The sequence below is a fragment of the Haliaeetus albicilla genome, chromosome 17 (assembly GCF_947461875.1).
Source record: "Haliaeetus albicilla chromosome 17, bHalAlb1.1, whole genome shotgun sequence".
Lineage (NCBI taxonomy): Eukaryota > Metazoa > Chordata > Aves > Accipitriformes > Accipitridae > Haliaeetus > Haliaeetus albicilla.
This window is the reverse complement of record NC_091499.1, coordinates 31,135,676-31,162,368: the sequence shown is the minus strand read 5'-3', so window position 1 is coordinate 31,162,368 and position 26,693 is coordinate 31,135,676. Positions and strand designations below refer to the sequence as shown.

The window sequence follows — 26,693 nt, the reverse complement described above, 5'->3', positions numbered from 1 at the left end:
CACATTGTGTGGATTGGACCCTGGCTCTCCTGGTGCTGTGCTGAGTGCTCAGCCCTGCGCAGCACACCGCTGCTCACGGCTGTGGCCCCCGCGGCACCTGCAAGACCTGGGTCTCCAGCACAGATGAGGAGTTGGGGATGCGAGTCCTCATGCCCATCCTGCCTGATGTCCCGGGGGCTCTCGGACCCTGAGTGCCAGCTGCTGCATGCCCCCAGAGGCTCTCAGGGAGTTACGCACCCACAGCCATGCCCCCTGGATATGCAGGCTGGCTCGTGCCCAGAAGCTCTCCTGTGGGTCACAGGGAAAGAGCTCAGCAGACGTCGGACCGTCCTGGCCCCCTCCCCTGGTTCCTCGGCCCCTTCCCCTGGCACTGGCCCAGCACATCTTCACCTTGTCAGTCCCAGCAGGACCATGGGGATCCAGGCGGGTGTCTCAGTTTCTCCCTTCCCTGCTCCAGGTGTCAACACCTCACCTGTCTCTCCAAAGCCACTTGGCATCCAGCCTCCAGGGAGTCCCCATTGTGCGGGGCTGACTGGACCAGTGAGCCCCTTGGGGCTGGTGACCTCCAGCAGCTCAGACGTGGCATCTCACGAGCCCACCGGCCAGCCTGTCCTCTGGGCGGGCTGCGTGGCAAATGTGGAGCTCCCCCAGCGTGGCACAGTGGTCAAAAACTCCTCCTGCTCATGCTGGAACCACCCCTGGGCATGAAGGGGAGGTGACGCTTTCCCAATGAAATCAGTGGGAGCCTTCCTGCTGCCCTCAAGGAACAAGGATGGGTTTCTAAGTCACGGACATCGGGGATTCCAAGGCCATTGCAACTTGTGTTAAAGACATCCCTTGCACTCGGGTTGGTGATTTGTCATTGTCTTTGATGCATTTTTTTTCCCCTCCAAGGCTGTGGACCACCAGATCTCCCTGCACGGCTGTTGGAAGAAGCTCCTTACCAATGGGAGGATGCAACGTGCAGTCCATCCCTGTCAGACGGCATGAGTGACCCTGGCTCTCCTTCCCTGGAGGACACCTTGGGATGGCAGGAAAAAGGGGCCAAGTCCCAGAGTAGCCAAGAGCACCCAGTGAGACCTGAGCCTCTGCTCTGCTCCACCACAGTGGGTGAGGGGACGAGGTCCCACCTCACCAGACACTGGGTTTAAAGGGATGATGGCTCCATGCCTGGGAAAAGCTGCTTCTCCCAGCAGCCACAGTACTGATCAGGCTGGCGTAAAGCATTTGAATGAGACCGTGCTGTTTTTTTCTGCCCCACTGCTGGCCAGGGTGAACATTCCTCCTTTCACATCTTCCTCCACAATGTGGATGTTTGATTGAATAACAAAATTTATAAAGCCTCCTACAGGGAGAACAAAACGGTCTTGCTGTATGCTGTGTACCACTACGCGGGTATCAATTAACCCCGTGTTTGAATGGTGGCTCTGTGCCGTGACAACAGAGTTACTGGGGGAAGCTGCTGGTGAGCTGCTTGCTCTGTTGCTGCTGATAACAACAATAGCTTTCTGCCTCATCGCAAAGGTGGTGATGAAAAGCCAATTGGGGGATCAAGACATGGCATCCTTCCTGGGAAAGTGGTGGCCAAACCCTGCGCACTGAAGTTTCACCTCTTGGCTATTCCCCTTTGTGGTCCCGCAGAGAGTGCACGGTACATGGGAGCAAGAAAAGGAAAAGGCCCAGGGATCATCCAGATTGTGATCACCCTCCAGAGATGTGGTAACCTGTTAAGGGAGCCAACCTGGTCTTGGTTTGGCCCAGCTCCGGCACAGGTAATCCTTGCACTCTGCTGGCATCCTTGGGGCTCTCAGCAGAGATGCGGCTGCAGGGGAGAGGGCAGTGACGGAGCCAGCGAGAGCACGGCAGGAGAGGGCTTCTAATGCAGGTATCTGTCTGTACAGAGGGGGTATGGCATCCCACGTGAGGACGGGGGTGAAACTGGAGGGGATTCAGTGGGGCCACCAAGATGATTGGAGCCTGGAGGATGTTGCCTATGGGGAGAGGTGGAAGGAGATGGCTTGGTGAATCAGGAGGAGAGGAGGTTGGAGGGGACCAAGCAACAGCCTACAGTGACTTGGAGGGCATGTACAGAGGGGATGGAGTGAAACTCGCCTCTGCACTGACAAGTGATACAAGGGGCAACGGCCACAGACTGCAACTTGGGTCGTAACATCAGGAGAAACATCTCCTTCAGGAGGGTGGTGCAGCCCTGGGACATGTACCCTGGCTGATGGACATCGTCTTTGGAGGTTTTCAATATTTGGCTAAATAAAGCCATGACGAACCAGGGAAAAGTCCTACCCGGCACCCTGTTGGGGTGCAACTTTGCACACATCGTTTGTCTTCAAAGCACCTTTGCAGATCAAGACCAAACATACGATAGAGGCAATGGGAAACTTCATGTCTCTACAAAAACTTGATGGAAAATTCTGCGTTGCTTGGCTTTAAAGCTTCAAACTCACTATGGCAGAACCAGTAGCTAATCCGTGGCATGGTGTTATTATTTTGGCAGATATAAATACCCTATTCCTGTGCATTGTTGTGAAGATAAGGAACAGTTTTTTAACCTGGGAAGCCTATGCTAGCCTCATTGTTTTGCTCGTTGCACAAAGGCTGGTACTGGCAGGATACACTGTGCTGTGCTCACACTGTAATTTTGCAGCAGGTATTTTCTCTCCCAAGCTGCATGGCAGCAGTACTGTCATGGATCTAAACCTTTATGGAGATGATAAAACAGACTGAAAAGTGAACATGAGTGCCACTGTCATAACACTCATCCAGATCTGTCTATCATTTTATTAAGCAGCAATAACGTCTCTCTTTTGAAGAGCTGACCAGATCCTGTGAAGGTGACTTGAAACGCAGAGTGAGGTCGGATGGTGACCCCGGGGTGCATTCAGGAACAGGCTCACAAACCCCAGGATGTTTTTGCTGTGGAAGAAACTTTATGGGCTGTTGGGTGCACCCCAAAGGCAGCTATGGGTGAGAGGCTCCAGCTCAGCCCTGCGGACAGCGCAGGATGGCACGGCATGGTGTGGCACAGTCTTGCCCGCACCTGCACTGCCCTTCCACAGACCTGACCTCCTGCTGCTCCATCGCTCAGCATGCCAACACTGCTGCTGGTTGCTCACTGGGTGGGAAATGGGCGTTTAGTGTGTCTTTTCTCAGCTGGGATATTACATTTTGAAGTGGCAGTGTGTGACTTTCACCTGTGCTCCATGGTGGGCTGCAGGGGAAAACTCAAACCCAAACTCCAGTGTTTGAGGCATTTTAACTTGCCTGGCACAAAGCTTGAGGAGCTAAATCCTGGCAAAAAAGCAGGTCCAGAGCTCAGAGACAAACTACTGTTCCCCATCTGCAAGGGACAGCTCATGTCCACCAAAATATGCCACATTTATTAAATGTTTGTTAATCGTCCTGTTAGCACTGATGGTGGCTGTATATTCAAGACACGGTGGCAATGGGGCTTTCACATAACTGCAGTCTTTACCTGTGTCACAGAGATGGGATCCAAGTACCAGTGATTATCTTTGCTTTAATATGGGATGCAATTTAATAATTGATTCTGGCATAGATTAGTTTAGTTGTATTAGCTACAAAACCTGCAGCAAGGATTGTCTTGCATGATATGTTCATGCTGTATCCAAAATAATGGAAGGCTCTTGGCTGGAGGCTCTAAGAATAGCTATGCTACAAGAGGAGGGATCACAATTTGAGGAGATAGCTGCTGCACAATGTCCTATCCTCATTTTCAGAGGCAGAGAATAAATGGTACGGCAATCACTTTTAATTACTTTGTGCTGGGCAGAGATTACCCTGTACAGCAGAGCTCGAGGTAGGAAGTGTGAATGTTCCCCCACGCATTTCAATGCACAATTAGCCAGATGAGCTCAAATTGCCTTCCCCAGTGATTTAATTTAAGCTGGTTGATTTTGCCCTAATGCCTGCACACACACAGCCCAAGCTGCTGGGCTGTGAGGTGGTAACATCTAGCCAGTGAGTTATAGTGTCTCCAGCTGTTAGAACCACATCTGGAGGAGACCACCTTTCTTTAACCTTCCACAGATGTGGCAATGCTGATGTATCCTATACTGGGCATACTGGTAAACGTGGCACTGGTGCCTGTGAAAACAGTAGAACAGGGCATTTCTGGGGGAAAGGCAATTGTCCAAGAGAAGAAGGATATGATCAAATATGATCTGATATGACCACAGATATCATGTGCTGCTACAGCTCTTGGGGTGCTGAGCCATTAATTACCTCCAGCCACAGCTGTCTGGAGCAGCAGGAGCTCCTGAAAGCAGGGGGTCAAGGACAAATTTTGGCCGACAGAGAGGGTGGCTCGGCGGCTGTCTTCAGGGCTTGGCACCCTCGCTACCGCATTGTCCTCATCACAGCAGTACGGGGAGCACCAGGGATGGGGAGCACTGCTGCTTCACTCCAGCATCATTTATGCCACTCTGAATTTACACACTGTTGACCTCCCAAATCTCTCTCACTGAAATGACTTTTCCCCTCTGCCATCTGGTAACAGCCAGGGTGTTTCTCTGCCGGGTGCTAGAGACACACAGTGCAGGAGGTTTCCTACACATCAGACAAGGTGCTCTCACGAAAGGGTTTAATCAGCTGTCTTATTTATGCAGGCACTGTAAATAACTCTGCCACTCGTTTTGCCTCCTGCTGCTCCACTACGGTCTGTATTACTGATACAGCCAAGCCAAGACACGAGCGAGGCTGATGGTAATTCAACTGGAGCTGTGGTCCAAACTCACCTGCGCTGACAGTAATAGCCTCAATAAACTGCTCCCTCCAGCTGTTTGTGCCAACCACCAGGGCCAGGTTCGTCTTCTTAATGAGCTTGTCCACTGTGTTCTGTGGATGGAGATGCAGAGGCGAGAATTAGGGGCTATCGGGCTGGAGATGCTGGGCTAAAATCCACTGGCACTAGTGCTTACAGCCATGCACTTATGGAAAGAGCTTAGCAGATTTTAAGCTCAGGTCAAGAGCCCCAGCAGTGAAAGCAAATGTAAGTACTTGCAATTCCCCTTGCTGCTGCTCAAAAAGACCTTTTGAAACCTGCTCATGATGGGAGTTTGCACCATCTCAGTGGAGGTTTAACAGCAAATAGTGCTGAGGTGCCACAGCTCCTGTCGTTCCCAACGCCTTGGGAAGAATTTTTACTGGACTGCTTCAAAGCACTCTCTGGAACTTGATCAAGGCCCAGTTGTAGAGCTGGGCTCCACCTCCCTGTGCCGCCCAGGAGCTGGAGCTCAGTGCCAGCAGGGAAGGTGCTGTGGCAGCAGTGGGTAGGCAACGTTCCTGGGCAGGCAGCCTGAGGGCTGCCCTCCCGCTGGGATGCCTCAGGCACACGCTGACGGTGGGCAGTGAAACCAAGGGAGGGAGGCAGCCACCGCCGCGACACAGTGAGGGCGGTCTGTTATTTTTTGTACTGCAGAAAAATGGAAAAGATAATGCAATGGCCAGTTTTCAGCTCTTGGTCTGGCACACGCATTCATGGCAGCTTAGCTTCACAGCCATTACTTGCATTTAGGGTATCAGCCCTTCGCGCTGGGAGTCCCAGGCTCGGGGCTCACTCAAGACCGCCTGTAAGTAGGACCTGGGTGTAGCACACCACTGTGAGGACAAGGTTATATTTTAAAGCAACGTGCAGCATTTTGGAGCCCTGTCAACTCTTAGGCTCACCAGACTGATGTGCTTGTATAATAATAACCACAGTCTGCGAATGGGACAGGAAGGCTGGGATCATCCCCCAAGGACCATGGCTGTGGGCTAATGGCCAGGCTAATGAGGATGCAGAGTGCGTTTTAACCCACAGCCATCTCACTGGAGTGACCCTCACCCTTTCATCATGCCTTGGCTCAGCTACCTTTCAAAGCGTCCCTCGCTCCTGCTCTGAGACCTTGTGATGCCAGGAGCTGCCTCATTTTGCTGCAATACCATCAGCGTGTGCTTGCCAATGCCGTGCAAATGCAAAAGGAGGGTCCCCAGCTGGAGAAGAAAAACAAGGACAGGGGATGTGGACAGTACCTTGAACTCGTAGGATTCCTCAATGATGACTTCGAGCTTGGTGTGCTCCCCCAGGACTGGGCGCCCCAACTCGGCGATTCGACGCTCTTCCTCCTCCTTGCTGGTCAGTGGCTGCTTTTCTTCATCCTCCTCTGCAAAGCAAAGAGCCCATCGGTGAGCCAGGCCCTGCTGGTCACTCTCTGGAGCTGGCTTCCCATCAGAGGGGGAGGTCAGGAAGCCTCTGGGTGGGAGCGTGAGCGACAGAGCAGCTGAGAAGGAGGAGGTCATGGAGCAATAGACAAGGTAGTTTTGCTGGGAAATGCTTGCAAGAGGTCTGCAACTCGTCCAACCTCAAAAGAAGTCCAGTTCACCTTCAGGGCTGGGAAACAGCTTATCGCCTGGTACCTGCTGCCTCTCCTACAGGGATGCTGGGAGGGGACAGAGCATCCCTAGGGCTGCACTGTTTCCCAGGTCTCCAGGTCTGCACTGGTGCATGGTCAGGACATTTCTATCTGTTACAACCAAAGAGAGCTGCCAGCAGCCCCAGGGCTGAGATGGGTATGAAATCTTGGCTCTGCCTCCTTCCGAGCAGGCCTTTACCTTGGGGAAGGGGCCGGCAGCTGGACAGCATGAAACTCCTGCTGTGATGGTGGGGCTGGAGACATACAGGTGCAAGGAGCTATCCACAGGGCATGGCTGGGCCCCAAACCCTGTGAGAGGAGGCAGTGGAGGGGCTGCAGAGCAACGGAGCAGGTCTGCACCACCACTGGCATCCATGCAACCTTTGGGGCACGGGGACCCCTGGCAGCACGGCTTTTGTCACTGCAGACCCCCACTGAGCTCTGTTCCAGCCCGCCCCAGGGACGAGCGCGGCATCAGTGCTAAAAAGGGCTGGATTCACTGGAGACATGAGTTAAACTGTCAGTAGGCAAACACCCCAGTCAGTCCGTGTTAGACCGCCGCGGCCCTCGTGCGTCACGCTGCCGGTACCTCGGATGGTGACCACGGTGCAAGGAAGAGGATGATCTCTAGCCTGGACCTTCCTGAAGACAGGTTTGCCTATCAAAGCGATCAGTAGGAGATCAGCAGGAGGGACTGTATGCCCCGTGCAAACCGCCGCTGTGCAGTTAGTAAGCTCTACTCCTACTTCACACATGGTTAGCGTTGCTCCCTTGACGGCTGCCTCTCATCTGCACGGGTGGCACCACACTGTGGGAAAGCCCTTCTCCTCCTGCTGGTCCAAGGGACTGGCCTCACGGCCAGAGCCTCCTTAGTCTGAACTATTGTTTCCAGGGCTCCCAAGGGGCTGCTTTGCAACATGCGGGACCCGGGACCTTCTTCCCCTGCAGCGCTCAGCCTAGTGATGGGTGAAGGATGAGCAAACCACGGGCTGCGTGCCTGAAACAGCTGTGGGGTCCCACACCTCCCGCAGTGCTCGGGCGCCCTGGCCGCAGCCTGGGAAGCGAGGACAAGCTCCCCGTGCCGTGCAGAGCCCCGTGCACACCTTCTGTGCGGGGAGGGGAAGGCTGGATCAAGTGGAGAAAGCCCCCTGCTCCAAGAGATGGGGGGGGGGCCTGCCTGTTGCTTCAGGGGTGACGGCTGACCCCCCCCGAGGTGGGGGTTAGGTGTGTGCGGCAGGCAGAGCACTCTGTGAGAGGACACGGCGTTAGTGTGACTGGCTGGGGACGTGGGGCCGCGGCACGGTGCCTTCTTACCCTTCCAGAGTTTCCCTCCAGGACAGAACAAAAGCAAAGAGGAAACCAAGAGGAAAGAGCGGGGTGAGCATTTGGCCATTAAAAGGAGGGAAGGGGGGGGGGGAGAGCAGAAATCCATACCTGTGATGGTGAAGCCACCTAGATGAAACCAAAAATGAGAGAGAGAGAGAGAGAGAGGATTAGCATCAGCACAGCAACACGGACACCCTGCAGCCCGCAGGGACGTAGTGGTCCTTCCCTGCCCCACGGCCAGGGACTGCGGACATGGGGGGGCTGCTCCCCGACACGCGCCCCAGGGATAGTGCGGGGAGACCTGAACACAGGCTTTTCAACCCACACCTGTAAGCTGCCACCCCCAAGTACCCAATATATGCTGCGGAGTGGGCAAAACCAGTGCGAGCCTGCCCTGGGTCTGCGGGTATTGCGGGGACTGAGGGCAGCTTTGCTTCCCTCCCTGGCCGCCCTATCCTGGGGATGGCCAGCAAAGAAATTCAGAGGCTGGGTGGGCTCTAAATCTCCCCAAGACTGGAGGCAAAGTTTGCATCGTCTCTTCAGAAAGGATCGGCCAACTTTCCTGTCCAGCCACAAGCATCCCTAAGAAGTCATCAGGCAATCCTGTTTCTGCCATGCCAGTGTAAAAGGCTATGGGTTAATTTGCACGGCGCAGGTTTGTAGCTCGGGGTGTCGGCGGGTTTACTATGGCTGTAACAACGCCACTCCCGAAAAATGCTCCTCGCCACAGCAGGTTACCGCTCATTAACTTTAGTGACTTTGGGGCTTTACTCCAAGGAAAGATGTGGCATTAGATACCTGAGCTTACTTAAGTAGTGCTGACCACCCTAAAAGAGAATGTTGTGAACAAAGAAAAATGTCAAGCAAAATCAATTGTCTCCGAAAATACGCAGACAAACTGGAAAAATGTAAAAGAAAAACAAATGCGCGCTTACCAAGCTCATTCAACAACAGGGCTGTGAAGGAGACAGACAGAGACAAACACAGAAGAAGAAAAGTAAATGAATAATGAAATCAAAAGGGATATCCACAGAAAGACTCCAGATCCCAGGGCAGAGATTTCAGATCTGTAAAGCTGCAGGATACCATTAGTGTTGAGAGAAAGGCACTAAAAATAAAGGAACAGAAATGTTTCATGGGATTGTGGATTTAAAATAAAAACTATTGCAAACATCGGGTGGATATGTGATTAAAAGGCACACGCCAAAAATTCATTTTTCCCCTTTGAATTGTATGTGCAAGATCTTCCATTGGTCTCAGAGGCAGTTCTGCCCTGGGGGAGGACACAAGATGTCCCATGTGCAGCGGCTACTGGCTTTGACCTCCTCCAGCTTCCTAATGGGGAGCGATAGCTCCAACCAGGCAGCTGTGCTTCTGGCGTATATAATGAGAGAAGAAAAGTCTGTGGCAAGGCTTGGCTCAAGGATCTTGTCGCTCAACTTTTTAGGTCTCCAAAACAGAAGAAAAAGCCTCTCCCTTAGGGCACTGGTGGGTCTCTGGCCTCTGAGGTGTGGACCTCACCATGGCTACATGGCCTAAGGGTGACATTTCAGAGATGCTCTTGTCTCCAGGGTGCTGAGCACACAGCTCGCCCTGCCTTGCTGCCTTTCATACAAAACCAAGTACAAAAAACATTGCATGGCCAAAGCAGCAACTAGCATCCTTTAAAATCTTGACTTGCCTTCCAGCTAGTGAGTTTGCAAAGCTGAGCTTCCCCTGGGTTTCCTCAGTTATCTTTGTGACCAGGAGGATGACGAACTTTCTTTCCTTTTCCTTCTATTTTTAATTAAAAATTTCAGCTGGGATCTCATGAGCTGGTACCATGATTCTCAAAACTGGGGCCTGGAAAGCGTGTTTGCTCTTGCCAGGCTCACAAGGCTGAGCCCACGCTGGTCCCTGTGAAGCTAGGCAAATCCGGAGCTGCCGAGTTGAGTTGTCCATGTGTCACTTTATCCTTGGCAACACTGGCTATGCTCCATAGATGCCACTGGCACCATTTAATGATACGAATCCCACCTGCAGAGCCTGGGCCATGCCAGCGTGTCTGATTTTTTAGCCTTGCTTCTGCTAGCTAGTCACATAAACCAGCAGGAAACCTGAGGCAGGGGACAATGCAGCTGACCTAGACGGCACCAGCGCTGAAGGGGAACGTGGCATCGCTGCCGGCTGCGTTTTTAGCCTGAAATGCAGCAGCACGTCCCCACTCAGCATGGGGACCGCTGGGGGCCCTCTCTGTCCTGAACAAATAATGTATTACAACCCCATGCCTGCTGAAGGGAGAGCTTATGTCCCAGAAATTAGAAAGCAGCTCCAAGGCAGACAGACCAAATGCTGCTGCCAACTTTTTACAAAGGGTTTAATAAGGGTCTCTTGTAGGGCAACTAATTATCTTAAGTAACTCTAAAACTGCTTCTTGCTCAGCCACCAATACTGCGCAGAATTAGCTGTTGCCATTAATTTTCACTTAATTTCGTAGCAGAAACAGATGCATGGAAAAATAAGTGAACTCTGTCTTTTTGGGGAGGTTTGCAGTTGGTTTAGAAATGTGATGAAAGAGGCAATTGTTTTTATTATTCCTATGAGAAGCTATTATCCACTGCAGAGCCATGAAACTTTATTTGAGCATAACCTGATTTCTCCTAGACTGATTGCATCTTACAGTATTACCTGCTGGTGCCGTGATTCTCAGCTATTTTCAGAGACTAGTGCCAGTATAAAAAGGCTAAAATTACTGCTCTGGCCATGCATTTTATTTCAAGCGAAGGCTATTTTATCTTCTGATAGAAATGATGCAGCATTGCCTTTTTTCTTCTCGAGACTGAATTTTCTACTCAATTAAATGAAGGTCTAGCTGCGACGCGGCAGGGCAGCGCGCCCAAAATGTCTCTGGGGGCTGGCGATGCTCATCGTCCCCTGCGTGGGTGCTCCAGAGCCCTCCTGGGAGCGTGCCTTGCTCCCGGGGGGCCCTTGTGAGTGAGACAGTCCTCCCCAAATGAAAGAGGAAAGAAAACAGAGCAAAAAGGTGCAGTGGCCAAGCTTTGAAGGAGGGAGGGCAAAACGGCCGGGAGCCAAAGTGCGAGGAGAAAGGAGTGTGAGAGTAGGGAGACACAGAGAAAGCGGACGGCAGCGTCTCAAGAGCTGGTCTGGTTTTACTCTCACACCTTTCACTCCTCGTCGTAGCCACACCGGGTCCCCAAGCACAAGGAAGAAACTGCACTCTTTCTCATACTCCTCACGGTCAAGTACTCTAAGGGTAATGAATTTCCTGTGGGAACACAAGACAAAGGCAAACACATGATTGGCATCACACACGCATGCAGTTCACGTCCGCCCAGGTGCCGTGGTGCCGGAGATGGTCGGGTGGGGGGAAGCGGCTGCACATCCCTCCTGGGGCGTATGGGGAAGGGCAGGAGCATCCCCACCGCCCGGCTGGCGTTGGACCTCGGCGGGCTGGGGAAAGGCTGACTTCGGGAGGGGTGGGAAGTGTCCTCGCTCCTGCCCTTTTCCATAGGCGTTGGGGATGTGAGCGTGGTGTTGCAGGTGCCAGGCATGAGTGAGCCAGACAGGGACACACAGGCTGGGCTCAGCCCTGGAGCACGTCCCCCACCTTTCTTCTCACTCATCTCCACAAGCCGGGGCTCCCCGATCTCTAGGTAGAAGGTCTTGTTTTTCTCATACTCCTCATCATCTATCACCTTGATTGATATCGTTTTGCTGGAACAGAGAAGAAGAAATAGAGATTGAAGAGTAAGGGCGGAAAAGGGAGGAGGGGAGACAGGGAGAGGAAGAGGAGGGTGGAAATGGCAGGAAAGGGGGCTGCGGACAGGAAACAGTGGGTTTGGTAGCACAGGCTGGAGGGGCAGCACAGCCGAAAGCGAAGGGCAGGAGCTGATGGGCCCAGCCTGCCTCAGGATGAGCACGGACCACAGGGACAGAGCACCAGCAGCTCGCAGGGTACCATCCTCGCTGGCATGGCCAGAGGCCACGGCTGGACATGACGCAGCCTGGATCAGCCTCCTCCAGAGATGCCTCGGCCTGGGGGCAGCGAGACACATCCCTTCCCTTTCCAAAAGCCCAGGGTACAGAACAGCCCCCTGACAGGTTGTACACACTGCACAGGCTCCCGGCGACACGAGCACTGGGAACCAGCATGGACCAAGCCCCTGAAAGCATGATGTGCTGCTTAAACCAGCCCCTGCGCACGGACGAGGCTCTGTCTTGCCAGGCACAGCAGATCCGTGCTCAACATCATGATCAGCTGCTCGGTTTGGGCTTTGGAGGCTCCAATTCAGAAGTTCAAAAGGGATGCTGGAGTTAGGACTTTTTCCGTGGAGGGAACATAAGGGAAAGACAGTCTTTCTGGTTAGGGCAGGAAAGCTTCACTCGTGGTGAGATTTGACATTTTTATTTTCCTTTGCAACCAGCACATCCTTCCCCAAGCTCTGAAGGTTTGGTTCTCTCCTGTTTGAGAGTTCTGCAGCAAGTCTTTTTCTCACATGGTTCAGTGTCCTGGTTTCAGCTGGGATAGGGTTAATTTTCTTCCTAGTAGCTGGTATAGCGCTATGTTTTTGAGTTCAGGATGAGAAGAATGTTGATAGCACATGGATGTTTTCAGTTGTTGCTAAGTAGTGTTTATACTAAAAGTCAAGGATTTTCAGCTTCTCATGCCCAGCCAGTGAGAAAGCTGGAGGGGCACAAGAAGTTGGGAGGGGACACAGCCTGGATGGCTGACCCAAACTGGCCAAAGGGATATTCCATAGCATGTGACATCATGCCCAGTATATAAACTGGGGGCAGTGGGACTGGGGGAATTGCTGCTTGGGGACTAACTGGGCGTTGGTCAGCGCGTGGTGAGCAATTACGTTGTGCATCACTTGTATATTTCAATCCTTTTATTATTACTATTGTCATTTTATTAGTGTTATCATTATCATTATTAGTTTCTTCTTTTCTGTTCTATTAAACCGTTCTTATCTCAACCCACGAGTTTTACTTTTTTTTCCTGATTCTCTCCCCCATCCCACTGGGTGTGGGGGGGAAATGAGTGAGCGGCTGTGTGGTGCTTAGTTACTGGCTAGGGTTAAGCCACGACACCCGGGGTTGCCGAATTTACCCCTTGCGGCATCAGCAGGGCAGGTCCAAAGGCACAGCCCCTGCTCAGAGCACAGCCACAAAGCACGCACCACAAAGAGCAAAAGCCTTGCAGGAGGCTGTGGCCACCAGCAGAGAGATTTGTTTCTTGAGGCACCCAGTAGAGTGAAAATTGAGTGAACGAATTGCTTCACCGGGGAAAAAATTAGCACGGAAGAAGCTTCCCAGCTCTTTTCAGGGATTCATGTAAGTAGCTGAGAAACACCCAGCTGAAAGCTGCTCACCAGAAGGTGACCAAACCCCTGGGGTACAAGGGGCTAGTGCATTGTGGGGGGGGACTACTATGGTCTTTCCTACAGTGCAAAGCCCTTGCAAAGACAAGATGGGGGGGCAGAAATCCAGCAGCCCCTGCTCCTGCCCAGAGTGCCCTGCTCACTGTTACGCGCGTGTGGCATTGCTGCCAGGTCAAGAAATAAGAAGGCAATAACAACAAGAAATAAAAAGGCAATGCAGTGACTGTCTGCAGCCCCCTGCTTGCTGCCGATCTCCTGGCTGGGTTTGCTTTTTCCCCATGCTTGACGGCACTGTCCTTCTGTGAATGCTCTTGCTTAAACAAGCTTCCCAGTCGGTCTCCCCCTGCCCAAGCCTGTCTGTCCCATCCTTTGAAGAAACACCTCTTGCCCCATCCCTGGCTGCTCTGCGCTTTCCACACACAGCCAGCACAAGTTGGAGCAGCCCCGAGGCTGCTCCAATATATGATCAAGAAGGATCTGCTGTTCCTGGCAGGTCTTAGCACTGCAAACCCATAAACATGGAAGAAAGCCACGCTCTAGGGGAGTCAAATTCAGGCCATGCTGCCATAATTTCTGGCTTTCTCCCCTCCTTGCACGTCTGTACTGCCACCCAGAACCCCTCTGTTAAGCTGACAAGTATTTGGCAGCAGAGTCGACATTTTATTCTCATTCAGAGCAAACACCGCCAAGCACTTGGAGGAACAGCCAGGATGATTTCTTGTGCTGTTTGCTATGAGTCAGAAGTGTATTAAGTTTGCCCTTCATGCTTATAATGAAACCATTTACTCAAGAGCAAGTGATGGCTGTGAAAAGTGTAACAACGCAGTATGGCTCAGTGTAATTGTATTTTATAATGAATATCTGTAATAATTTGTTCTGTTTATAATTATTGCTGCAATAGGTTTGTACATAGGAAAAATGGTTACTAAGCATGCAGCTGATCTTGCTTTGCATTGATGAGTTAGGGGAAATTATCGTGTATTAAAAAACTAATGAAGGATGCAAAAATGCTCTTAGCCAAGCTATCAAAGAGGACCTGACAGAATTAACAGAATGGCACAATTTCAAAAACATTACTAACAAAATCAATAATTTTCCTGACAACTCCCATTAAAATGTACACTGCACCCTGCCCCCCTGTATGAAAAAAAAAAAGCCTTTCTCAGGAAAGTTAATTAAAAAAGCTGTCTTCATCAATTCTGAGGGCAGCAGAGGTATCAAGCCGTAAACTTCCTATGGGTGTGCTCCAGCTTGCCACATGTGGCATTCCTCAAAGCCCCATGGAATAATTCTCTCTCACAAAAAGAAACCTGGGTGCCAATTAAAAAAGCTCTTCCTAATGCTTAGACCCAAAACCAATAGGAATTCCTTCAATAATGCGGCCTCGAGGCTTAAAGTGCCACTGCCAGCAGGTGCTGCTATTATGCAGTTTTCCAAGTGATCTTTCTAGGGTGTGAGCAAGTGCTCTGTGCCGGGTAGACGTGCACTGCTGCTGTTTCTGCTGTACAAGGTTTTTGGGAGAAAGGGTAGGAGGAACAAATGGCAAGCCCGCTCTCTGGATGAATCTCCAATCAGCAAGAATTGCTAAGGCAAATTTGTCCCTGGAATGAGACTGCAATCCTGGAGAAAAGGATTACCTCCTAATAGTGTTTGAGATCACACCTGTTTGAGAAACAGCAGGTATGTGAAAATAACACAGGCTATTCTTAGAGCATGCCTGATCTCCACCACGCTGCCTTTTGCCTGCTGCAAAGCCCCTCCGTCGGGTCCTGCGTGCACGGGGGCATTGCGGCAGGGTTTGATCAGTGCAGAATGAGGACAGGACGATCAGGCAACTGCACCATTTATCCTGCGCTAGAGGAAGGACTGCTTTCTACAGTAATCTAGGACACGCGCTGATGACACCCTGCTCTTGCTGGACCCTCTGACATGGTCTCTGCTTCTCGCTCCTCTCCCAGGCAGAGATTTGCTGGGTAGCGCAGGCTGTGACGATGTGAGCAGCATTGAGCTAGCGTGGGGCTGCCCGTGCAGGCTGTGGATTGCAGCCCGTGTTTTAGGTGGCCTCGCCTAGTCCTGTGCTCCTGCTGCATTCAGTGTCCAGTTTTGCAAGCCCACTGCCCGCAGTCCTCTTTTTCAGAGGCACGTGTTGCTGTGTGAGGCTGATGTTCTTGCATTACAAGACATGGCAGGAATGAGGCAGACCAGGAGCGCCTGTCAGAGCCAGGACAGCTTGCTAAGGCTCACGGAGCGACGTGGGCTGCTGAGACATCCACCCCTTGGTTTCCCTAGCTGGACACAGCGGGATGAAGTATGCCGAGATCCAGAGTCCCGACAGCGCAAGTATGTGCTGAAATTTGCATTTCAAGTCTCTCTCTCCTGTGGCTCAGGGGTTCTTTCAGCACAAGACATGATAGTGCTTGTGTAAACAGAAAACAAAAGGGACACTGTATAGCACCCTGAAACCCCCACTGCTGACTCACTGCAGGGCCAGAAACCACGAGTCCCAAATCCATCAGGCAGAGGGAAAAAACAGAAGATTAAAACAGAAGATTAAATCAGCTTCTAAACCATTACACATTTTCTTCACCTTGTGTGAATCTGGGATCCATCTAGATGGTGCTTCCAAGCTGTCCCTCAAATCCTCACAAAGGTCCCTCAAATCCTTGGGGACGAAAGTGGTGTTTCTGCCATAATCTAACATTCCCAGGAGCTGAGTATTTAAGCCAAACACTCAAGATCCCATGACTGTGCAACACCACAGCCCTTGAAAAAGCTGGAATATATTTTTTTCCTGCTTAGTCCCTCGGTCACACTGCAGGTGGGAAAGAGCAATTTCTGGAGCATCTCTCCAACACATTTGGGTGCCTGGGGCTAGAGGTCCCTCTGCCGAGCCAGGCTCTGTGTGCCCTAAACCACCAGGCTTGGCACACCTCCTGCCTTCCTCCCTACCTGCTGCAGGGAGCCCCAGTGCCACCACGGGGCAAGTTTGGAGGAAACCACTGCTGCTGCTGGGGTTTTCTTTCTATTGGTGTTGAGCTAAAGAGCCCTGCTCTAGAATGATGGCTGATGGTATCCATGGTGCATCCAACCGCCTGCATTTCTGTGCCAGAAATTGCTCTTCCCTGAGTCTGTACCCAAGGCAATTGCTGAGAGAATGAGTTTCATTTCTATGTACCGGAAATCAAAGAATAAAACAAGTCTTGCAGAATTGCAGCTCCAGCTCTTCTCCTCTTGCTGACACCCAGCAACAACAAGAGAAGGATGGTATGTTTGTGACCATGGCATACAAATCTCTGCCCTTGCTCCAAGCCCAATGCTCTCCATCAGGATTTAGTTTTCATTTCAAACCATGCTATTTCATTCGAACTGTAAAAGTCTTTTAACAGAGCATTCCCCCACAAACCTTAGTTACAATAGCCCATGGAAAAGTTCTCTTGGCTGGTGATGCTCTAAGGATGGTGCACCAAGGGAAGAACTGCTATACCTGATCGGACCCAAGGGCCATCCAGCACAGCCTCTTCTCCTGACAACTGCCAAGAGCACCTTGGAGTAGGAGGATACCAGAGCAGGACGGGTGTATAGACAGTATTTCCAACTGATACTCTCCCAGGCCCCAGCTATTTGTGTCTCAGGAGTTTCCTAATCAGACCAGCTTTCTATGTATTTAGCTATGCTCTGCAGATTTCTCCCATTTCCCTTTGAGCCTGAGTAAGCTTTTGGCATTAGTGGTATCCCATGTGCCAGGGAGAGCGATGTGATTGCTAATACCAGCTCAGTGTCATGGACAGCAAACAGCTGCTCTTAGGAGGTGATGTGTACTTGGCACAAGTGTGCCAGCCCACCTGCATGTTCTGGGCACACCTCTGGAACGGGCAAGAGAGAGCACCCAGACGCCTGCCTGCAGGTGACCCTGGCAGGGACATGGCACTGGCAGGACGGGGCCAAATGTCCCCTGTCAATGGGCAAGCAAACTGGCTTTGTACAATGGCAAAGACAGGGCAAGAAGAGAGCTAATGCTTAGAGAAAAATGCCAGCTGGGGAAGGCACCCTGTGAGCAATCTCATGCATGTGCAGGGACAGGTACATATGTAACAAGCTAGCAGAGTCTAGCACAGAGTGACAGGAGCAGAACAGAGACAAACAGGGGAATATTTGTCTACAAGTATTTTTTTGACCAAGGCCACATGAGAAGATGGGCGCAGCCCTGGGCAGAGGTGTAAGGAGCTGGGACTCCCGGCTCTCCTACCTCCACTAGCCTTTTCTCTCTTGTGGGATCGGATGGCACCAGGAATGACTGGTGACAACCTACTTGGACCTTTGCATTCATTTCAAACCTGAATATCTGCACAGTCACGGTGCATCAGTGGAAATCCTCAATATACTCACAAAAATCCTGCCATTCCCAATCTACATTGTACTGCTTAGTTATGTGAAATGGCAGAAAACCCTCTCATGACTCAGACAAGTGACCAGAACTGCAAGGACCAAGGGAGCTTGCTGTTTCCAGGGCATCAGCAATCAGCTCCAGAGAGATCCAGGCAGGACATGGTGAGGGATAGGACATCCTGCAGGGCGCTTCTTGATAGGGCCAGATCTCCAGGAGCAGAGCTGCTGCTCAGATTCAGCATGGCGAAAAGTGGTTTTCATTGCTGCACAACGTATCTCTTAGCTCTCCTTCAGAACTGTAGTCATGCCTTTTAAAAACTGCTTGCTTTTTTTTTTTTCTGAGTGAGAGAATGAGGTCAGCTACCTCCATCCTTGGAGATGTTCAAAGCTTGCCTGAGCAACTTGCTTTAGCTTTGATGTTGGCCCTCTAAGAAGAGGTTGGACCAGAGACCTTCTAATCCAGAAACCTTCAAATCTAGAGATGTTGTCCACCTCAACACTGCTGTGCACCTAGATCAGGGATCTCGCAACTAAGGAAGCATCATTGTGCCCAGATCACCAATAAGCTGGGGCTGGAATAGCTAAGAAGTAGTGCACGTAGCCAGTAATGGTGTCTCCAGTGGGCCAGGAAAATTATCATCTCTAAACACACAACCAACCAACTGCTATAGCCATCAGTAACTAGCTTGCCCATGAGAACATGGCACGCTGTTGTTGCCTGGAGAGACAGACACTTATTCCTGAATGAATAGAGGGAACAATGCGCTTATGCAGCTTGTCACCCATCCAGCTTCCACTGATCACCCAGGAGAACGACATGAATAGCTTGGAGGACTTTCAACTGCAGATTCATAGTTGCAACATCCAGGGTAGGCAGTCGGGAGTGGAGTCCTGTTACCTCAGCCCGGTGCTGCCAGCCCTGACCCCCCAACAGCCAAGCACTCCCCACCCAGAGGGTCAGCGATCGCGGCGAGAGAATAGCCGCAAGGGATGCACATTCTGGAAGTGACCTTTCAAAGCCACATCCATTGGTGCTGCCCATTCCAGTACGTGTTCTCAGACTCCCGCAGAAAGCTGTCACTTTGATTTCTCATACATCTGCTTGTCAGCCAGTCACTTAATTAGCTGAAGTTAAAGCTTGCCACGAGAGATGGGCATGTGGTTTGGGAGACTCCCTGCCCTGTGCAGCTCATGTAAGCGCTGGGCAGTGCCTGTGCAGAGGGGCAAGCGGGCTGCTGCAGGGGATCAGGTGCCGGAGGGAAGAAAGCTCCCAAATTATCATCGGGGCTGGGCACCGCCAGAACCAGCGGCCAGGGCTGTGCAAACTGGCTGTGGCCACAGCGAGGAGTCTGAACCAGACCCCAGAGCATGGCGGGCTGGAGCCAACCGCCAAGACCTAGGCAGCTCTTTCTCTCCCCATCCCTGCCTTCACTACGCTTTGCTCTCCATCTCCCTGGCTGTCCTTATCTGCTTGGCGAGCCTCCCTGGAGGCTGCAGGGGCTCGAGGCCCTGTCTGTGCTGTTATAGACGCAAAGACACGTAGCTGCTCCCTGCAGCACACAACTCTTCCGACCAGGGCACCAGTGAGCGCTTTTATGTAATTAGCAGCTTCATTGCTCAAATTTCTGACAGCTACTTGAGGAGGGAAGTTGTCTTGCTGCTGGATGGAAAAGGAGCAGATCAGGCTTTTCTTCTACCAGTTGACAACAAAATTGCAAATGATGGTGAGGAGGCGACAGCCTCACGTGCAGAAAGACACCCAGGTCTGCGGTGGAGGTGTTCGTCCCAGCCACAGGGGACGTGTCTGGCAGGGGACACACGAGAGGTCAATGCGATGCTGGCTCAGCCAGTGCAGGGACACACCTTCCTGAGGGACAGAAGATGCACAGAAATGGGCCAGATCATGTGAACGACCTTGTGTCACACATGATTTTAGCTGTTACACAGAGGTCTCTGTGGTCTCTGTGGTCTCTGACAGAGGAGAGGGTTCATTAGGGTTTCTGTCCCTGCTGATGGGATCCCGTCTTTGTAAGATGTCCCATGAATCACCCATGCGGGTCCTTTGCTGAACCAAGTCTTGCTGACATTAAATGTCTGTACTTAATGAAAATTTTGCCTGCATCATGCTGCAAACATGACATGGAGGGCAAAGGAAAACCCGCCTGAAGCTAAGCCTGATGCGTGCTTTGGGAAGTGTGGATGTGAGCTGATCTGATGTGTCAGCTTGCTTTACTGGTCCAGGAGCCCAGGTCTGCATGGGGCTGCACCGTCCAATGCCTACCAAACCCATGACTGAGCACACCTGCAAACAAAGGGAGGGGGAACCGGTCCCTCTATCCTCCCCCCACCTCTGGAGCCAAAATTCATCTGGCTGCTCTTATTTTCTTGGTTGCCCTCCACCTCTTTCTCCAAGGCTTGCTGAATCAATCTTTGCAAGACCACAGGGCTGTGTTGTCATTTCCACGGCTGCATAAACCACCTGCTCCCCTGGCCTCAGGATGCATTGAATTTAAATGGCAACATACAGATCAAATAAATAACACTGGCCTGCTCCAGAGCATCACTACCAGGAAAATCCTGGAAAAGGAGTCAGCCTGTTCTTCCCTGGCCTTGTGGAGATACAAGATGTGAGAGGTGGTTTGCAGAGACAGGAGGACTGAGAGCTGTTGCTGCTCGAATAGCTTCTGAGGCACAGCTGATGCTTAGTGCCTCAGAAAACACTTTTCAGGAGTGACGATTGCCAGGTAAGATGATTTCACATGCTAGACTGATTGCTGCTTGACTCTCCTCTTGGGAAGACCATATTGGGCAGGATTTGTCAGACCAGAAATGCTTTTCTGGGGAATCCTCGAGGTTTGCTCTGATCTGACTGTGAATTTTGCACTCTGGCTAATGCAATTCTTCAGTCATCTGCCAATGTCACATCTTGCAAGGGGCCAGCTACGCAAAGATGCATGGCACTCTCTTGATCTGCCCCAAAACAGGGCCTGAGCCCGTGGTCATGCTTAAATGTTTCACTGTCCCAGGACAGCTGAAGGTGTGACCTTCCCCCTGGAGTAACACCAGGTCAAAACAGTGCTTTGCTGTTCTTCCCCAATCCCACTGCCATGCATGTCTAGTAATGGTCATCCACAGTCCTTATAGCTCCCAGAGTGCCTGCTGGAGGCAGAATCAATCACTGGGGCACCAAACAGGAGAGACTCCATCTAGATCAGTATCTGGATCACCAAGGACAGCATGCACTAACGGTGCAATACAAGTGACAACAACTAGGAGGGAAAACACATTTGATGTGAATTTGATCAAAACCACCCCCACCAGCAATTGCTTAAGGCACCTAGGAAAGCTGACAGAGCAGAAATAAATTCTCCCCTGGCTTTGCACAACCCTGCCCATGCCAGCTAAAAACTGCCATTAGTCCCTAAAAATTCAGCCTGTGCTGCAGGCAAAGGGTTGACTGCCCAGGGCTCAGCCCAGCCCAACATCCTTGCTCAGTACAAAAACCCTGCAAATCCCATTTCTAAGCCTGCAGGGTTCAGAGTCAAAACCTGGCATTTCCCCCCATTCTGCCTTTCTGGGATTTTTCTCCTTGTGCCTGGCTGGTCAGTCAGGTCTGTGGGTAATGCGGGTGGGTAACGAAGGGGACAGACACTCGGCTCCAATGTTTCATCGTGCTCCGTTGGCAAGATTTGCCCTGGTTCACAGGGACCTGGGTGATGGGGGGGTGGCGCGTCGCAGGGAAGAGGCGTGTGCTGAGCTGAGAAGGGGTCAAGGCTGGATTTGAAATCCCCGCTGGAAAACTTGAAATGGAAAACAAACACGATGAGGAATAAAAATCGCAAAGGAGTTCGGGTGGGAGAGGAACTCTGGGTCAACCCCCCATCCTTCTCCCCCATTGTCCTCATACACGTTTTCCCCAAGGAAAGCAACTGGAAACTCATACAAGCGCTTCTTGCTTCTCTACGCACCCAAATACGCATGCAGCTTTTCTTTACAGCCAGGTCCTCCCTTATGACAATAATTGCTCTAGCCTTTCAAATAAATACAAGTTGCTCTTCCCTGTGTGCACCTGGCATAGTTGCCATGACAATGCTCCTCAAACCAGAGACATCACTCTTATTGAAATGGCTTTGGCATTCCCCAAAATGAATTTCAACAAGCAACTGCCAGCAGAGACTACATTTCTGCAGCCCTGTTAATCATTTAGCAAACTTTGCTAAGTTAAAGCTGACTAAACAAAGCAGTGGCGACCATGCAAAATAACAGGTTCATGTCTAATAGCATGGCTTCATCATCAGAAATTGGGATTCAAGCAAGTCCAAAATAATTCTGTTGTGCATCAGCTGCTCCAACACCGCCACTGCAGCAAGATTTTGTATCACTCATACCAGCACTTCCCTCCCAGGGAAGGTACATTTCAAATCTCACTTGCTGGGGTTTCAGGGCAAGGGAGAATTTCCCTTGTTGTTTGGGAAGACACTGGCCAAGGTGTCTTGATTATGCCCTGCCACTGTGCCAGGGCTGCTGACAGATTGCTTTGCTGCTGGAAAAGCAGCTGTACGTGGGAAAAGCAGGAGAGGATGAGGGGATGTTCAGTGACAGCAGAGGGCATGCCGCAGAAATTCAAAGGGCAAACATCAATATCGAATGTGCAGGTTCTCTTTCAGGAGCGGTATCCAGTTTCACTTTAACTTCATGCCCAGTCAGGGACGCATCTGACTCCTGTTATTTGCTGGCTGGCCCCGAAAATCAGCCCCCTCTTCTCAAGGCACTGCCCCAAAACTCTTGGAGTGGTGACCCAAATGCAGGACCAAGGCCTCCTGATGGTGTTGCAGAAATAAGCACTTCACCATCATTACGTTTATCATCCTCTTCCTAATGATGAAAGCGACTGACTTCAAGACTCGGAAAGTACCTGTGACTGAACCATTTTGTGCTGTGCTGCTCACACCAGCGTGCCCTGCTGCTCTCAACAGCTTCTGTGCCAACTTAGGAAAACACGTGTGCATGCACACACACATGCACACACGTTGCAGTCAAAGTGCTGAACAAAATGACATCTGCCTTAACGTGCGATGTGTGCATGTGTGCAGATGGGATCTGCATTTGCAGGCGCAGCACACAGCAAACATCCTACCTGCTCTCCCTGTGGGGGCCCTGCTGATGCTAATGGACTCCGGAAAAACCTTTTGATCTTTTATGAGCTTGTCGCTAAGTGTCACACTGAACTTTTATTAGAAGAAGTTGTAAGTAATCTTCTGTCAAGGGAGGTTCAAGTGCAATGCTCACATTTTAGCAATTTAAATGGCTGGCTGCAGAGCTCACTCTTGTCCAGACTCCCTTTGGAAAGTCACCCATGCTGGACCAGTATCTGGGGTTACCTAACTGTATAAAAGACACGAAGCCTTTGGGTACCAGCATATGAAATACTGTCATTATACAAACTTGAAGCATCAGGGATGCTCATTTCTGAAGACCATATCCCAAGCCGTGAGCTACACCCCAGTGCCATGCAATGCTGTCGCTGTTCCACAAGGAAAGCCCTGCAAGGGAGGCGATGCAGAACTACACAGGGATGAGGCCAGCAAACTCCGAACAGGCTCTGCAAAGTACTCCCCAGCCACCCCCAGAGAGGGGCTGCTGCTGCAGCAATGCTGCCTTAAACAGTGACAATGTCTGGACCATCCAGTTAACATATGACCCCAGAATGTCTGCTCTAAGTTCTGCACTAAAGGTGCTGCTCGGTGTTTTCACACTGCTGTTTCCATCTTTTGGGGACGGCTCTGGCCAAGAAAGAGTGTGTGCTGGGGTTGAATGCCAATGTCGGGTTCCTCTCTGCCCTGAGCCCAGCAAGACTCTGCAGGGAGGGGACAAACTTGGCCCCAGGGCTTGGCTCAGAACATGGCAGAGCAACGGGGAAAGCTGGTCTGCCTCTGAAATTTGTGTCTCTGGACATCACTTGTTTTCAGAAAGAGGAAGTAAACGCAGGAGCTGATTTTACCTCCCCTGGCTGGAAACACAGCCAAGCCTTCAGAAAGTTTGGGAGTTGTTTTCATTTTATTTTTTTTTCTTTCCCCCTTCCTTTCCAATGAGTTGCCTCTCCAGAGAGCAAAGGAAAAAAGCATGTCAGCTGAGAGCTGAGATGGGATTTTTTCCCTGCCTTTTCAAACACCTCCAGGTCTTTAGTTGCTGCCAGCGATTAATGCCCATCGCCTTGCAAGGACCTTTCTGAAACAGCCCTGAGAAGACCAGAGGATGCTAATGTCCTCAGGCTGCTGTGTACTGGCAGAAGCAGGCGCTCGAAGATGTGCAGGGCTGTGGTACCCGGGTGGAGGGTGCTGCCGCAGCAAGGAGCCATTCCCCGTCCCTGCTGAAGGGCTTTGTCACTCCAGCAGCTGGAGCATCCTGACAAGGGCCGCTCCAGTGGGGTTTCCCTGCTGCTGTACACACTGGAGGTTGGGAGCATGTGGGCAATTTCAAGAGCCACCGTTCTCGCTGCATGACTGACACACCGTCTGTTTACTGCCAAATAAATTAAACTGTGAAATACGGCCCTCTCAGCTGAAACTCTGTGTATAAAAACTCGTTGAAAGAGACACCAGGTCTCCTGAAATCCCCAGTGATACATGGGGTTGTGGTGGGAGCACAAAAGCAAACGCATATTTGCTAAGGATCCCTCCCAGTGCTGAGATAGGCAGGAAACCAACCCTACGAGGAGGATGAAAAAATTCTGCTTCTGTCTCCAGTTACCAAGGAGATTGTTTAAACAAAGCTAAAATAAGAGGAACTGAGTGGCCGAGAGAAACGTGAATGTGGAAGAGCACTTGAGTGCTTTGTGACAGCTTGCTGCCTTACAAGCTAGGCAGGGTCCCTGCGATGGGCTCGATCTTGGCCAGCAGCTCTTCCCCTCTTCTTAGGGGAAAAAGTCCACATTTCAGTTTACATGCACCTGGGTGAAGATGGCAAGGAGTATTTAAAAATGGCAATACAGAAAAGTCCTTGCTCACAGAGGCCTCAGCCATGTGTCAGCCCCATTTATGGCAATCGTGGCAGCAGGACGCAGAATTTGGTGCTCCCAGCCTAGACCTGTCTTTGTGTATTCAGGCATCAGAGGAGACCTCCTTGTGGGAGCAAACTAAAGCCAGCTATATGTGGGGCTAAAAATTACTCCCTTTTGTGGTCAGCTCAGCAGCTCCAGTGCCCGTCTTAAGCTCGGAAGACTGGTGGATATATAGAATGCCAGATGGAAAATCCTACTGCAGAGCTCTGTGGACACACACATGCTGGATTTGCTCCTGTGACAGTCAAAGGTCAGAAGCCAAAGCCCACCAGATGGTTTGCAAAGACAGGGCTCTCTTAAGCCCCACAGGTTGCACGCCCCACGTCAGGGGCTGCCCCAGGTCCAGCTGTGCATTGCTGTTATGCTGGAAACTGCTGATGTTACATGGAAGCAGCGATTCCCACACAAACCCCAGAGCCCAGGAGCTGGTTTCCATCTCCCTGAAATCCTTAGTTAAGACAACAAGAGGGAAAAGTTCCCAGACATTGTTTCTCCAGCTGATTCTCATATCTTATGCATGTTCATCCGGATGCCTGATGCCCTCAGGACTTTGAGTTAAAGGCAAAGCATGTCAAAGCGCCTGTCGTTAAACTTGCCCATGACTTTCCACTGTTTTAGAGTCTCTTTCAGTTGCTTGATACTTTGCCAGACTTTAGCCATTCAGTCTGAAACTTTCCATGTGGAGTGGCCACTGCTGAGAGAGTTATGAAAAGCCCTACCATCTTTGCCACTGAAGACTCAGCTTCGGGAAAAAAAATGTGCTGCTTTGCCCATGCAAACATTTTTTTCCCAAACACCATATTGAGTAATTCTTTATTCCTTATGCTTTGCTGCAGAGGATGAAACTTAGCAGAAGGATCTCTCCAGTGCTTAGGATGTGCCAATCCCATAAAAATTTGCTTAAATTAGACCAAGTTCTAAGACTCTAAAGACTTGCAAAATGCGTAGGCTTTCTTCGAACTGGCAGCTCAAGGTCTTGGAAGATTTCATCTGCTCTGGAAACGCTCCATCCTCTCCCAGTGCCAAACCTGCCTTTGCACCGGCTGTGCCCTCAGCAGGGCTTTCCCTGCGCCTGGGAGCCGCTGGGGAGCTGGGAGCTCTGGCCGTGATGGGGAAGCTGGCTGGCCTGGGTGCCCGCGGCAGGGGCACAGCCGCAGAGCCTGGGGAAATCCCAAATCCGTGCCCACCCCCCCCCCGGCTCTCCCTTACTGTTGGCCTCTCAGCTATGAATATCTCCGAGCACATGGACTCCTGCTTGCTGCGAGGATGACAGGCTCCCCGCAGTAATTTTGGTAGCCCTCCTTCATCAGCTTGCGCTAGGGAAGTGATGAAGCTTGCTGGGGCACCTACACCTGCTCCCTGGTACTCCTCCTGGGATCTGCAAGGGATGATTCTCCTTTTTCAGCTGTCCTGATCCTGAGCTCGACATAGTGAGCCAGGGCTGCTGGGGAAAGCCAGAGGCACATGGCTGGAGTTTAACTCTGGGCCAAAGTGCTTGGCTTGGTAGGACCACGCTCCAACCTGCTCATTGCGTTGGCTGGCTGCAGATGGAGTGACGCTACGGAAAAAACCTGCTCCTCCTGGGAAGGGCAATTTAAAACCAGAAGACTTAGAAGCATTTAAAGCACAAAGAGATAGAAACACTCCTCCGTACTGTGCTCGGGAGTTGCTCCCTAGCTTGGGCCTGGTGGGAACCCCAGGGATGGTTTAGGAGCTGTTGGGTGCAAGGAGGGCAGGAGGGAGGCCGAGGGAACAAGGCTGCCCAGGGACCCCTCCCAGTGCAGAGCTCGGGAGGGGAAGAAAGACAGAGAGAAACAAAGCTAGCATTAATTGCCTTTGGCTCCAGGATGCCATGCCGGTGATTGTAATTACAGCGTGAAGAAAAAAAAGGTGCTTTTAAGAAGTGTTCCAAAGAGCTGTCTGTCAGGATTCAAGGAAACTGTAGCAAAGTGTAGTAAGAGGAAAACAAATTGACCAAAACAACCAGCCAGGAAATAAAGGCTGCCTTTTGTGTCCTGCCCCTCTTCCCCTCTGAAACTCATCAGCTTTTCGTTCAAGCATGGGAATAGGTGCTGTTGTGGGGATGTTAGTGCTTTCGAAGAAGAGAAT

General features: G+C 51.3%; 1 protein-coding gene across 13 annotated transcripts in view; it reads right to left on the bottom strand.

Moving 5' to 3' along the window:
• The window catches only part of SLC8A1 (solute carrier family 8 member A1), a 141,054-nt gene that overhangs the window by 6,429 nt on the left and 107,932 nt on the right, over window positions 1–26,693 (bottom strand). For 5 of the 13 annotated variants that reach the window (XM_069805219.1, XM_069805233.1, XM_069805227.1 and 2 more), the window contains exons 3-9: window positions 11,362–11,468; window positions 8,690–8,710; window positions 7,863–7,880; window positions 7,743–7,757; window positions 7,018–7,086; window positions 6,049–6,179; window positions 4,773–4,872 (exon numbers count right to left, since the gene is read on the bottom strand). In XM_069805219.1, coding sequence (XP_069661320.1) covers window positions 4,773–4,872; window positions 6,049–6,179; window positions 7,018–7,086; window positions 7,743–7,757; window positions 7,863–7,880; window positions 8,690–8,710; window positions 11,362–11,468 — 461 coding nt within the window. Of the gene's footprint in view, window positions 1–4,772; window positions 4,873–6,048; window positions 6,180–7,017; window positions 7,087–7,742; window positions 7,758–7,862; window positions 7,881–8,689; window positions 8,711–10,915; window positions 11,020–11,361; window positions 11,469–26,693 lie in introns of all 13 variants that reach the window. The other 8 variants (XM_069805223.1, XM_069805221.1, XM_069805222.1 and 5 more) reach the window with 8 other exon arrangements.